A 14337-nucleotide genomic window follows, 5' to 3' on the forward strand; every position below is an offset into this window, starting at 1 on the left:
CAAGCATGAGGAAAAAGCAGGAGAAATGTGGCAAGAACTGAAATTGTGAAATGTCAGCCATCGTACCTTTTACAGGAATCCTTTTTTAAGGACTTTTTTCAAAAACCTGCCTGGTGGTATCTCAGGTGTGATGAAAAGTCCAAGTTTGGACTGGACATCAGTTTGGGAATGCTGCTGGAAGCTTTATAGCTTCCTAAGGCAGATCTGTGAAATACCTCAATGGGATGGCTTCAGTTTCAAACTCTGACACAGGCAGTGCTGCAATGCTGCCTTTTTTGAGCTCAGGTTACAGGACACAGCTGAAGCTCCAACAGGTTTGAGCTTGGGTTTCACTTCAGTGTGGGCTGGTGATCACTGTATTGCAGCAACACCAAGGTCTAACCAAGCTGGGGGTGTTTCCCCATTCCCTGTCCCAGTCCCATGTGGGCTGTGCTTCCCTGGTGAGTCCTTTCTGCCCTGGATCTCACCCCTGAGCTCACTGGGTTTGTTTCAGCTGTGCTTGCACAGCAGTGGTGTTAAGACACCTTCCTTCTGTCCCCACAGCTTTCTTAAAGCACTGCTGTATTGTCAGCTAGACTCAGATTATTTTTTTTGGTTTATGGCACAGTAAGAAGTCAGGCAGTGAAGCGTGCTGGGTGTGCTACAAATCAATTTGTGGTGTGCTGACTGAATTTCTTAATGTCAGTTTTTGATGCCAACTGGTGTTTGCTTTCACCATCAGAGCTGCCCACGTTTGTGAGTAATTCCACTTTAGGACTGCTCACTCCTGTCGTTGTCTTAGTCAGCAGCTCCATACAAGGCCAGGCAGAGTCCACTTATCCTGTGAATGAGTTATGAGGTGACAGAGTTTAATGGCAGGCCAAGAGCCTTGGGATTGCCAGCCAGGAAAGCAGGATGCAAGTTAGGCTGGAGTCTTTACAGGGGGCACTGTTGTGTTGGACCAGCTGCACAGTGGGGAAAGTGAACCCCGTGCCAGCCTGGCACCCACCTCCTGCTAACCGGAACAGCACTCTGGATTTTGGTGGTGCTTTTCACCTAAGGACCAAAAAGCCTTTTGCCAGTCCTGAATGGTTGGGGCAGTTTCGGGTAAGTACTGTTCCTGCTTTCACAGCTGTCAGGGAGTCACAAGAATGGAGGTGTGCCAGAGGTGCCAAAATACCACATCCTGACTGGAGGTTCAGACACCTAATTCTAGTATGTTTTGTTCTTCCTGCCCACTCCCCAAACAAGGCTCACATCCCATCATTTCTTCTCTGCCTTTTCATAGTTGCAGAGCAGGTGTGGGGCTTGGGGCAGGGCAGTTGTGGCAGGGTCCCCTGTCACTGCCAGAAGCAAGTATGAATAGTTTCTTATCTCCTCTGAGGACCCAGCTGGGAGGGTCTCTACCTGGTCAGCCACCAGACCTTGTGTATGGTGTGGGCAGATCAGGATGCTCTTGGAGGTGTTTTCTGGACCCCAGTGTGTTGTGGCCCAAAGCAGAAAGGTTGATACAATTTTAAAATTTGTTGTTTCCTGACTGTTTCTGTTTTTCATCTGCCTTCAGGGATGTTCTCTGGGTTTGTATTAGTTTTTAAACTCTGGTTAACTCAGTGTAGTTCAGTCCCCCTTTCCTCTTGTGTGGTACTCCTGTTTGGTCTGACTCGCTTTGGCCAAGAAATCCCACAGGAGCTCTCACTGTACCTTGCTTAAAAATGACTTAAATGACTTAAAAATGACTTAAAACCAGCTAAAGGGGAGGAGGGGGAGAAACACGGATGCTTCTGGCTGCTCATGGCCCCGCAGCATTGATTTGATGGGGAAGTGGCTGCAGCAAGTTTGGTTGGAGATTGTGCAGTGGAGTGTCTTTGACCATTTTTGTCCATGCAAGCCAGAGGCACGTGGAGAGCAACCACCCCTGAGCAAAGCTGATCAAACACAGCTGCCCTGAGTCAGCTGGTGTCCGAGCTGCTTGGCCCAGCGCTCCCCGTGGGGAGGAGGAGGTTTTTTGGCAGAGTTGTGGCTTTGTGCCATTGTGGGCAGCACGTGCTTTGCCTGAGGTGGGGGGGAAATGGCTGACCCGGTCCAGCTGCCCCAGCGGGTGCTTGGCTCTGCCCAAATTTGGCTGGTTCCCAAGCCCTTGTCATCTCCTTGCCAGGTCACAGTAGTGTGATTTGCCTGATGCTGGTTTGGCAGATGACTCAGGAGCAGCAGCAGCCCATACAGAGAGTCAGGCTGCCTTGACAAGCAGGACTCGCCAGGATGAATAACATCTCCTGCTCGTGTCTGTGTGTTGGCCCTGGTGGGGGCTCTCAGATGCTGGAGCAATCAATGCCTTACAAATGGTAATCATAGAAGGTGTTGAGAGCTGTCTCCAAAGCCCCAGGTGGGTGGACACTAAGCCCCTTTGGAAAGGGCCTCTCCTTTGCCACGTGTGCAGTGGGATGCTGCTCTGGGCAGGGAAAGGGGCCCGTGCCAGGGACTGCCTTGGGACCATGGTGTTTTCACCAGCTAAGCAAAACCCATTGTTATTGCACCTGCAAGCGTGGCATAACAGAGAGATAGGTGTCAGTGCTTCTCTCTGCCATGCTGAATTAGCATGGTGCGTGTGAGACACCAGCGTGTAACTCGGCACCTTTCCCTCATTAAATTGGTCTGGTGTGTTGGCAGAGTCTCTGGGACCAGGAGGAGGGATGCAATGATGCATTTGTCTGTTTTGCATTAGCAGAGGGAGCTTGCCTGTGGGTAGATGGCATTTAGCAGTTTGTTAGTTGTGGAGGGGCAGTAAACAGCTCTGAGGTTTGAGTTTTCATAAACCTGTGCTGGAGATATTTGGCAGAGCAGTCTAGCAGAGCTGGCATGGCCCAGCCATGCTGGGCAGTGCACGGTGGTGTCAATACCATGAGACATCAGACCTGGATTTGGGTCTTTGCAGCTCAATGCCCCCTGAAAAACCTTCCCTCACTCAAGACAGAGACTGGCAGTGACACCCTGCGATGTATGAAGGGTTCATGACACAGCAAGGGGTTTCTCCAGCTGTGCTGGTCCTGCTTGGCTTGAGCCAAAACAGCCCCATATTCCATGGATATAAACTGTCTTAAGCTCACTCCAGGAGTGAGTAATTGCTTGCAAAAGTAATTGCAAGCTTTCAGGGCTGTAAGAATATTCACATAGCTCATGTCTTTAATATGCAGCACATTACAGACAGGAAAGACCACTCCCCTGCTGTGCTGGACTGTCAGCTTTGCCCCTGTACACGAGGAAGGTGAACCAAGGTATTAGCAAAACCTCTTGAGATCCCCAAGTCCCTGATCCCACATGCCCAGAGACTTCTTCATTCTTGTTTCTGGGCTTTGGGATGACTTTGGCTCTCCCCACTGTGGGGACACAAGGTCTCACTGCCATATTCCTTGGTACAGAGCCTTTGCAGAAGAGTGGTGCTGCATGAAGGCCCTGTTAGATGCTGAAATGCATCCAGACCACTGAGGATTGCTGGTATATGAAAAGTTATTTAAAAAAAGATTAAAAAGGCAAAAATGCTTTTTAGGTTAAGGTGGATCATCACTGGGTGCTCCAGTGTAAGCATGTGAATTTTACAAGCCTGTCATTGAGAGAATCAGGGTTGCAATGATCTTTCTGTGAGCGGAAGAACCGTACTGAATTTTAGTTAGTATGATGCTGTCTCAAAGCTGTGAGCTTCCTGAAGGGCTCAACCAGGGAGAGCATCTCCAGAGAGATGAAGGGAAAGGTCTTTTAAAAACTGCAGGAGGGGTGCTGTTGGGGACCTCCAATTACCACCACTATATTCCCAATTAAAAGCTGCTGCTTTGCCAAGCTGTAAACAAGCTACTCTTTGTTTCTCAAATTTAATAATCAGCTTGAAACAGGCCCCTGCCAAGGTACCAGTGCTGCCTGACTCCTGCTCTGCAGCTGTGCTATGGGAGCATCCTCCTGCAGCCTGTCCTTCCCTAAGGGGGGTGAAAGATTTTGAAGGAGGGGGGGCTCTGTGTGCAGGCTGGCAGTGCAGTGCACAGCCTTGCTGTGTCATCCTAAAGGCTTGGGTTGCTTTGTTGCCTTCTCTGCTCCTTGGTACAAACTTCCCTGAGTGATCCAGTCCACTCGGCTGCAGATGCAGCTGGATCTGATTGTGAGTTCCTGGAAGTCCACCCAAAAGCCACAACCTGGCTGAAGATGGTCTTGCTGTCCAAGTGTCCTCACTAATTTAGTGAGGAAATTAATGTGGTGTTTGGATTATTGGTTCTGTGGGGGAAAACTGAGGATTAGTGTTCCTTGACCACGTCTGTGCAGCTGCAATAAGGCCTAGCTCCAACTTTTGTAAACCTCCCTAGAGTTACAGAGCTCTCGTAACCTCTTTGTCCCTCACAGGCTGCTTCTCTGACTCATTTGAGGCTTGGTGCAGACATTGCTGTCTCAAACGCAAGGGTGAGCTGGCACAATATTGAATTGAGAACACTTTGTATGACACTTAATGGAGAGAAAAACTGTGTTACTGGAAGGGGTTTTGTATCTGTCACTGGGGTCTACAGAGGCTGTTAGGCCAAGCCCATAGACTGGAGTGAGTTTTGAACAGCCCTGACCTCTGGGTGAGAGCTGACCCGCATACAAGCCCTGCGGCTGAAGCTTTAGGAATACTTCTCAGTTACCAAAGGGTCTAGCTAAATCCTTGCCCTGTAAGAAAAACAGTTGTTCCTCTGCCCATGTGAGGAGGATGAGGTGAGTTTTGAAATGCAGACAAAGGAGAAATTGTTTTTATCCACATTTTTCATAGCGTTTGAGTGGGAGGGCCAGATGAATACATGATTGTTCAGTTGAAATCACTGACTGTATTGCTGCTGTTTAAGTAGATGAAGGCAGCTAAGCTCTGCCACTTGCATTACAAGTAAAACAACCAAAACAAAACAAACTAAAGCCATGTTATTTGCTCTCAATGCAAGTCAGTCAAGGGCTCCTATCAGGAGAGCTCTGACTGAGGAGAGACACTTGCAGGGAGGAGATGGGCTGTAGGGCCTGTGTGTGGAAGTGCTGCTGCAGGTCTGGTACTAAAGTAAATCAGCTCACTGCAGGCTTTGGCTGGGTGGGCAGCATGTTCTCTGAAGGCTGGTCACCCACACTACACCAGGGCCCAGCGTGCCCTTTGGCAGTGCCCTTGGGCTAGTGAGGGTGAGAGTAGCCCCCCCTCCTCCTGCCCACACTGTGCCCCCAGTGAAGGGCAGTCCCTGGCCAGTGCACTTCCACCCAGCCTGGCTCTGCTCTTGCTTTGAGACCTGCAGCCTTGTCGTGTGTGTTAGAAAGAGGAAGCGTGAGGCTGGTTTTGTGGTACCGCAGAGCTGTTCTCGTTGCTTTGGAAAGCAGAGCCCCTCCAACACCTTGTCTTTGGCCAGGTCCACCTGAAGCAAGATATCCCCAGCCCTAAAAACTGCCCAGCTCAGTACCAGAGCCAGGCTGTAGCTGGGTGAGGACTGTTGAAGTTTGGAGCTGGAAGAAGAGGGAAGGGAGCACCCAGGAGTCTTCTGGCTGGCAGGTGGTAGTAGGGACATCACCCTGAGGTGGGCTGCTGGGGAAAGGGCAACCAGGAGGTGGGGGATCAGTCCAACAAGGTGCAATGTGCTTGGCATGAGAGAGGAGAATTTTGAAATTAATGAAACAGGCAATGGTGTGACCAAAACAAGGCACTGGGGCAGCGTTACGGGTGAGAAGGATCATCATATGTGGATGACAGCAGAGTAAGGAAGAAGTTAACAGCGGCTTAAGGAATGGAAAACTTAAATTCCCTTAATCCCACCAGCCCTTCAGATAGCAAGTTGCAGTAGTGTAGACCATAAAACAGCACAAACACCCTGGGTTGTACCAGCTGCAGAAGCCCCTGCAGCTCCTGGCCAAGCAGTGCCGGAGGGTTGCCCTGCCCGCTCCCTTCCCTCACCCCTGCACAGATCAATGCCAGAGGACACAGAGGATTTGGAAATGAGCACGTTAGCTCTTTGGCTTGTTCACACTGACTGCCTTAGGAAACTTCAGTACCTAGAAAACATGAGTCAGTTGTTGTCAGGACACTTCCACTTTAACTGACTGGTGGTGTGTGCTGCCTTCCTGCAGCTGAAGAGCAGCGTGACAGACCTGGTCTGACTGTGACACAAGGTTAACGCCTTCCCATGCACAGCTTGTCCACGCTCTCTCCCCACCCCCTGTTCCCAGGGTAAATTATTTGAATGTTTTGGTAAAGGATTAGTAGGGGACTCCAGTCCAAACTGAGCAGGCAATTTCCTGATGGAGGTCTTTAGCATGCTGAGGTATAGAGAATAGGAAATCTGAAGTGGGCAAGGTGGAAATGAAGGAAGATCTTACACAAATGCTATTTTGAGTGACTGTTTCCTGAGGACTGGGGTTTCCTCTGATAACGTCTGGTGCTGCACGCAGAGGTCAGTGGCACAGCACCAGTTTGCATGGGCAGGAAATGGGGCTGTGCCCTTTTCCGTCCTGCAGATGGGATGCCTTTTTAGCTTTTACATTTATAAAGTCCAGTTCCTCTGACTCAGTCTCTTAGCTTCTAATAGAAAATCTCCTGTCCCGGGTAGGAAGTGAGTAAGGCATTGGAGCATCTCTCTTACAAGGACAGGCTGAGAGAGTTGGGCCTGTTCAGCCTTGAGAAGAGACAAGTGAGAGGGGAACTCATCAATGTCTGTCAGCAGCTAAAGGGAGGGTGTCACAGGATGGAGCCAGGCTCCTCTCAGTGGTGCCAAGCAGTAGGACAAGAGGCAACAGGCAGAGAGAAACTGATGCACAGGAAGTTCCATCTGAACATGAGGAGGAACATTTTTCCTGTGTGGGTGACTGCTCACAGGAACAGGTTACCCAGAGAGATTGTGGAGTCTCCCTCACTGGAGATATTCACAAACCATCTGGGCTCGATCCTGTGCCATATACTCTGGGATGAACCTGTTTGAGTAGGGAGGTTAGACCACTGGACCCCCTGTGGTCCTTGCCAACCTTACCCATTCTGAGATTCTGTGAAACCTGATGATGATGAGAGCTCTGACTTGCCATGGAGGTGCCTGCAGCATCATGGGTTGCCTGGATAATCTCAGATGAGTGGCTTCGTCCACCCATATGCCCCTTGCCCTTTGGGAATAGCAGTAATGCCATTTTGTGTCTTCTGGTAAAGAAGTGGGTTGATGTGGGAAGTACAGCCAGGCACAGACTTGTGAAAGGACTCAAACACTAGTAGTCTGAGGTCCTTAACTCTCCACCTGCAGTGTGATGGGAATGAGGGCACTGATGTTTCAAGCCTGGTTTCTGCCCTGGAGTCAGATTTCCAGAAAATCAGCATCCCCCCACTCAGCCTTGCTGTGCTGATGTCTCACTGAGGACCGTGCTGGTGCTGCAAGAATGGGTGGCTGTTCAGGATTCAGGGATAGCTGTGAGGGTGGAATGGAGAGGTACACAGGCTGCTTCTAATTTAGCCTAGCCTCTGTTCAGGAGCATAAATGTGCGCCTCACTTTTGTGTAAATACTCAGCCTTTGGGCTGATTCAGGAGAAGTTAGTTCAGGTAACCCTTCTTATCTAGCTGTGCAAAATGAGAGCTTTAAAGAAGTCCTGGCTTTCTTTTTGAACCCCTTGTTTGTATCAGGACATATTTCTCCTTTTTGATACTCATTAAACATTAGTGGCAGCACTGGCCCGCGGCAGAGTAACAGTGGTGGCCGACTGGGCATGTTTACTTTGCTGTGGAGGGGCAGGTAATGATTGCCAGGTGGGACCCAGGCCTGCAGAGCTCCAGGCTTTTGTTTGAATTGGCCACACTCTTCTCCTGTGGTGTTTACACGAGTCCAGCAGCAGCAAGTCCCTGCTGCCTGTACTCGGTCCATACCCCTTTTGTCCTCAGGGATTGAAAACTCTCCTCCAGGCTGGGTGTAACCACCAGCACCTGCCTACAGGGCTGGGGGTCAGTTCAGTGCTGCAAAAGGGGCTGCTTTTTGGGAGAGACCTAACATCAGCAGAGCCTACAAAGAAACCCTGACCCTTGGGCCTCTGGGAAGTCTTTGCCTCCTGTTTGTGCCTGTCGCCCAAGGTGCAGCCCTGTGATGAGGGAGAGCAGTACCAACTTAATCTTTCCAAATGTACTGCAGAATGTGTGACCCAGTGTTGGAGTCAGTGCACATGTGGGCATCCCATGTACTGAAGCACCAAAATGATCTAATCTCTGCTTTTGTGGAGTTGAGTGCAACATAACTAATTCAAATTTATATGTCACAGTACAAATATTGATAAAATATGCTAGTAAGGAGTGGTTTTGCTTTCTAATCCTAGAGTGATTTGGGTTGACAGTGACCTATAGAGGACTATTCCAACCCCCCTGGTGTGGGCAGGGATGCTAATGCAGGATGCTGATCTTAAATGTGGTTAGTATCACTGTGAATGTAAACTTATCTTGCTCAGAAAGGACTCTGTTGTCTAACAGATTCCTGAGAGGGTCAGCTTCTGGGTGCAGAATTCAAGGAGAAGAGGTGGTGATACCAAAAAGAAAGGAAAAAAAAAAAGAAAATCAATAGGAAAAAAGCAAGCACAGAAAGCACAGAAATGTAACTCTTCAGAGAGTTACATCCATCACTGTCCTCTGGTGTCCTGGGTGACATCCTGAGGTCCTTCACCAGCTCTATTACAGGTCCCTGATGATTGAAAACTGGATGTGTAATAAGCTATTGAAGAGGGACTTGTTGACTGGAAATCTGTTCATGTTCGGGAACCACGCTGGGAATCATTGTAGGTAGTCTGTCTGTCTGTGGGTTTTGATGGTCTCCAGCTGTGTGTCTGTTAGTCATAAACATGTTTTCTCCTCTTTCCTGTTAGCGTGGCAGGGAGAGCATTAATGCATGGGGTGGGAAGGGAACACATACTGAGCATGCAAGCAAATGGCAAAACTGACTTTCTTTGACAGCTGCTTGCAGTGGCCTCAGGCAGTGCTTAGTGCCAGCATGGGTACAAAGTTTATAGACAGAGCTGGAAAACTGTTATTTGGTTTTGTTTGCTCTGATTGCTGTATAAAATGCACTATCTTTTCAGGAGAAAGTTGAAAGATTTGGGTTTTACAAATTGGCTCACAAAACCAGTTTCTACTTGGCTTCTGGAGAGTAGAAATGGCACATCATGGTCCAGCCCAGCTCATGTTTCATGTGTTTTTGTGAGGAAGGGCAGCCATGCCCTGCCACCTCGTGGACTTCCTTGAGTTGCCCAAACACTGCCAGGCTTGCTGTGCACTGCTCACATCACCTTTGGGTGGGTAGCCTTGGTGGGCCAAAGTAGAAGTCAGACATAAAAATCAGAGAGATATGAATTTCTTCCATCTCCTAAACGAAATGGAATCTTGGCAGTCAAGGAACACATGGCTGCTATTGAGCTGGATGCAGAGCCCTGAGCACATGTTTTCATATGGACACATCTTGCTCTACAGAAGCAGCAAGCCTGAATCATACAAAATAAAGGCATAGCATAGCAGCAGTGCCCAGTGGCTGCTGTCTCTGGTTGCAGGTGAACAGCTGTGTGTGACAGCCCAGGGACTGCAGGCAGGGAATTGTTTCTCCAGGAGGTCCATGGGTCAGCACTCGGGCTCTGCGGTGTGCATAGTCCTCCAGATGTGTCTGGGATTCACTTGTAGTGCTCTTGCTCCCAGTGGGTTTCTTTTCCATGTTGAGCCCCTGCAAGCACTTGGTGTTCAAGGTAAAAACCCTTGCAAGGATGGAGTGGGTGCACTCCTGAAACAAATGGAGGAGCAGCAAATTAAATAGGAGTTTAACTGATGTTTACTGGATAGTTTGCTCTAATAGATAAGAAAATGAGCCATGTCTGAGGTCTGATGTTTTTCCACTTATATAGGTGTAAATTAGAGGCACCAGTGTTGAATTAGATGTGGTGAAAGCACCACACGTGGGAGGTGAACAAAGCAGAACCACTCTCCCAGAGCTTGTCATTTGTTCTTTCTGCACTGAGCCCCAGGGGAACTTGTGCAGCTGATATGTTTGTATTTACTTGGGCAGGAGATTGTGGATGGATGAGGTTGCTCAGGGAATTGCAAGGGAAACTTGACTTTATTCTGTATTCATCCTGCCTGAATGCACAGTTCAGGGATAGTGCTGTTTAACTACTGGGATGCTGCTGCTTTTCCCAAATCAGTGTATTTGCTGTACATGATCAAAAATAACCTGGAGAGTCTGTGTTTATTTTGCTCACTCCCACTGTCCTAAATTGACCTACACTTGTAGTATGAGGCTGAAGGTTTAGCCACCCAAGCAAGGTTGTTTTGCCTGCCTTCTGCCACAAGCACAGGTAAAAAGGAGGCCAGAAAGGAGCCCATAAATCCCTACTTGTGTGGCAGGCACATGTCTTAGTGCTGCCACCAGGCACCCAGCCTGATGGCCATCCCACTGAGAAGCACGAGGACCTGTAGCTGCACGAGCTGAGGCTGCCCCTGAAGTTTCCTTCTCTCTGAATCCAAGCTGAGGAGACCTGACAGGGCTGTACTGGGTTGAAGGGATGTTTTTGCTATGCCAGGCTGTCCATGCACACACCTCTGGGGACAGCACAGGGCACCACTAGAAACTACCCGTGATTTGCCAAGGACTACTTGATTGAAGGAACGAAGTCCCTCTGTGGTTCCCTCCTCCCCTAACACTCTGCTATCACCTTTGTGCTTTTCCAGGCTGCTGCCTGCCCTTGGCTGATGAGCCCACCTCCCCCAAGAAGGCGAAGAGCATCCCTGGGTGCTGCGGCTCGGAGAGTTGGTTCTCACCCCCTTCCACCAGGTGTTCTGCCATAAGGATCATCCCTGAGGAGGAGATGACTGAACATAACTTTCTTGCCATCCGAGTCATGGTCACCAGTGATGCAAGCAGGTACTTTAAAATATGAGTAAGCCTATAGAAAACCCAGTTTGATTTTTGTCTGGACCGGTAAAGAAAAGTATGACAAAACATAGTACTGTTGTGTGTACAACTGTGGGGGGGAAAGAAAAAAAGAACAAGACAAACTGCTCAGAATAACAATTGTTCTTAACCGAAGCCATAAATCCCCCCAGGCACATGACTCACTTTGCAGGAAATCTTCAAACATTCACATCCCACACAGGGGCCTGAATCAGAGGGAAAAACGTTGCCCTGATCAGCCTGGGTTCAGCTCTTGGGACAGACATTTTTTGGAACACAGGGATTAAGACAGTGGGTGTGTTGTGGCAAAAGGTGCATCCTGTGACGTAGCCACCTCCCACCTTGGGCACCATCCTGCAGCTCCACACCCTGGGCCTCTTCTGGGACATTTGAGAGCCTGCCCACCCCTAAGAAATTGCATGATCCTTGAGGAGCTGTCAGAGGAAGCACAATTTCTGCATGCACATTAGAATATATTTGCTCTCTGGACAGGATTCTGTGAGATTTCATTCTGCCTAAAGATTAGATGAATATCTCCTGAGTAAAGAAGCTTTCCTTACTGAGAACTAAAAAAATAAAGGGGGGAAGGAAAAACAAAAAGAAAAGAAGGCAAAACCGAAGCCAACTGTTGCAAACACTATTGCTCTGTAGGGAAGCTCATTCAGATTCCTGACATCCTTTAAACACCTGTTTGTGGTGCTGTGTAGATGGTGGAGAGCAATGCTCTGAGAAATGCAACTTTCTGCTGTTCTCTGCAGTGGTTTGTGCTCCACACATGGGTCTGGGTGCTCTTACAGGGAAGGATGAACCGATCAAGGGCTCCTCTCCTATGAGGAAATGGAGAACACAGGGAAGGGTTTACCACCTCTTTGACAGTCCCCCCCCCCTTCCCCCTCCAGAGCATGTGCTTGTATCCCTCGCTAATACCCTCCCGCTCGCGGTGGCGCCCGGGCAGTGATGAGAGCCGGCTAATCCCTCTGATCTGAGGGATCAGCTCCTTTCCCTGCGGCAGCCCCCGCGGCTGGACGACAAGGCCCCTGGTTCTCTGCCAGCGGGACACGGCACGACGAGCGACGCCGCATCTGTCACCGGCGCGGCGAGTGCCAGGGCTGCCAGGTCAGGCTCCTGCTCCTCCTTCCCCTCGTGCTGCTCCGGCAAACCAGCCCCTGCCTAAAAACGGGGGACAAGAGAAATAGCAAGTGACAAATGGCACTGCTGGGCTGTGTCCGCGGGGAGCTCAGTGGGACTGGGAAAACGAGCAGCTCGGTGACACAGCTTTGCAGTTCAGGGCTTTAGGTACTGTGAATAATAACTACCTGCCAAGCAGAGATCAGAGGAGAAGCTTCATGCTGGAGCATTTACCTCCTTACTGGCCAAGGAAAATAAACCTTTTGCTCTTTAAAACAGAAAGATATCAATCAGTGTTGATGGCAGGGCTTTTTCTTTGGTATGGCACTCTGCCTGATCTCAGTGTGGTATCTCCCCATCCACACAGGGACTCGGCTATCAAAGCCTTCATATATTTAGATTTTTATATGTATATATATGTATGTTTGATGCTGCTTGAAAGTCACCTTAAAAAGTATGTTTTAGCGGTGAAATATCAGGCCACTCTGATTCAACCTGCCGAGAGCTGCACACCTGGAGCAATGTTCCCATCCCTGCTGTCTTGCCCACCCTGGCCTCCCAGTACTGTTGGTTTGATCAGAGTGCAGGGATGGTGAGTGCTACCTGGATGTATGGCTTTTATCCTGGCTTTGCATGGTCTACAGCCTGTCCTTTACCTCCTCTTCCTCCAGGCTCTGCAAGCAATGCTGTATAAACACAAAGCAGCATTCTCCTGCCACGCCAACAGGATTGCTCATGGTGTGAGCTCCTCTTTTTTTTTTTTTTAAGGCAGAACTATTAATCATTACAGTAAATCTATGAATTAGGTTAGTAGTATTGTTTGCATTAAAAATAGGCTGAGTGGGATTATGCTGGTGGTGAGAATGTGGTCACATCAGAAGGGCTGACAGTATCTGTTCCCTGCAGTCTGGAGTGCAGAGATGAAAGAAATGGCATGATTATTGGAAAAAGGGCTAATAATCACCTCAAGCTGTCATTCTGCCATGAGGCAAGGTCATGATGTCTGTACCATTCACATGTGTTTGGGTGGCATATTTTTAATTACATTTAAAGCAAGGGATGCCATAATCTGCCGCTGTGATTGGCTCGGGTGCCTCCCTGAGCTTGTTGTTACATGGGCTGTCCCAGTGGCTTCTAGGAACAAGGAGAGTTTATTTTTTTATTTCCTGTAGACACCTTTTGCATGTTTGAAGGCTGCTCATGTGGCTTCACTCAGTCCTCTCTCTCTCTCTAGACTAATGCTTACAACTTTCTTCAACTTCTGGACTAAGCCTTGTTTGCTGGTCCCACAGCTGTCCTCACACCTCTCCTCCTGGCTCCTTCCTCCTCTTGAATTCCTTATGGATACCTCTTACTTCCAAAAATCTGTGCAAAAAATGTGAGAAGTGTAGAGTTTTGACCCTCATGCCTTGTTTCCAGGCCAATTGTGGCATTGCTGTTTCCCTTACTTCATCTTGTTGTACAGTCTTGCAGGCAAGTTGTACAGTCCCTGCTAAGCAAGCAGTGGGATGTTTCACCCCAAGTCTCTCTCAGTGGCACTTTGACTCCAGATGCTGGTTGTGGGTGCAAATGCAAAGCCTGATGGGAATAGGGATAGCTCAGCTGTATAGCACCTACAGCAAATTACAGTCCTGTAACGAGGATGATGAAAGAGGGAACATGAGGGCAACGGGTCTGGCTGCCAAACACCTATTTCTCTGAGGCACCCACACTGCTGTCAGTGCTGATGCCAGTGCTTATTGCACTGCAGGGGAATAACTCTGTGCCATATACCTCCTGAAATGTCCCACTTTCTTGCTATCTTGCCCTTTTTCCCGGTAGCTCTGAGCTGGAGTCTGATTTCAACGGTGACTCATCGAACTCTGAAGTGAGTGAAGGACAGACCACGCTGCTGGAGCCCCCTGCCTGCTCGAGCCCCATCCAGAGGTGGGCATCGCTCATCAGGAGCCCTGTGGTGCCAGAGGAAGGCTCCAAAACATCCAAAGTTGCTGATGGTAAGCAGCATCCTGACCTGATGCTCCTGATGTATTCTGAGGGCTTCAAGCAGGGTTGGGGGAGAGGTTTCAAAGCAGAGGATGCTCCCTGTAGTGTTAGGTTGTACCTGTTAGTGGTGTCTTTGTTTGGGGTGTTTCTGCCTTTCTGGTGCTGTAACTGAAACACCATTTCTGCGAGGCAGGGTAACCTGGAGCAGTTGTGCCTCATATTTAGCTCTCAGGGGTGGGATGAATGTTTTCCCCCAGGTAAAAAGTTTGGATGTTGTTAGTAGTCAATGAAATGTCTAGGCAGCATTGCCTGGGC

The 14337-nt window shown here is 49.1% G+C and overlaps 1 protein-coding gene across 1 annotated transcript in view; it reads left to right on the forward strand.

The window, feature by feature from the left end:
- MICAL2 (microtubule associated monooxygenase, calponin and LIM domain containing 2) overlaps positions 1 to 14337 on the forward strand; it is a 146954-nt gene that overhangs the window by 103605 nt on the left and 29012 nt on the right. The window contains exons 28-29 of the mRNA XM_018076037.3: positions 10689 to 10881; positions 13861 to 14033. Coding sequence (XP_017931526.2) covers positions 10689 to 10881; positions 13861 to 14033 — 366 coding nt within the window. The remainder of the gene's footprint in view (positions 1 to 10688; positions 10882 to 13860; positions 14034 to 14337) is intronic.

Source organism: Manacus vitellinus, unplaced genomic scaffold, assembly GCF_001715985.3.
Source record: "Manacus vitellinus isolate BGI_N305 unplaced genomic scaffold, ASM171598v3 scaffold_30_pilon, whole genome shotgun sequence".
In the NCBI taxonomy this organism is placed as follows: Eukaryota; Metazoa; Chordata; class Aves; order Passeriformes; family Pipridae; genus Manacus; species Manacus vitellinus.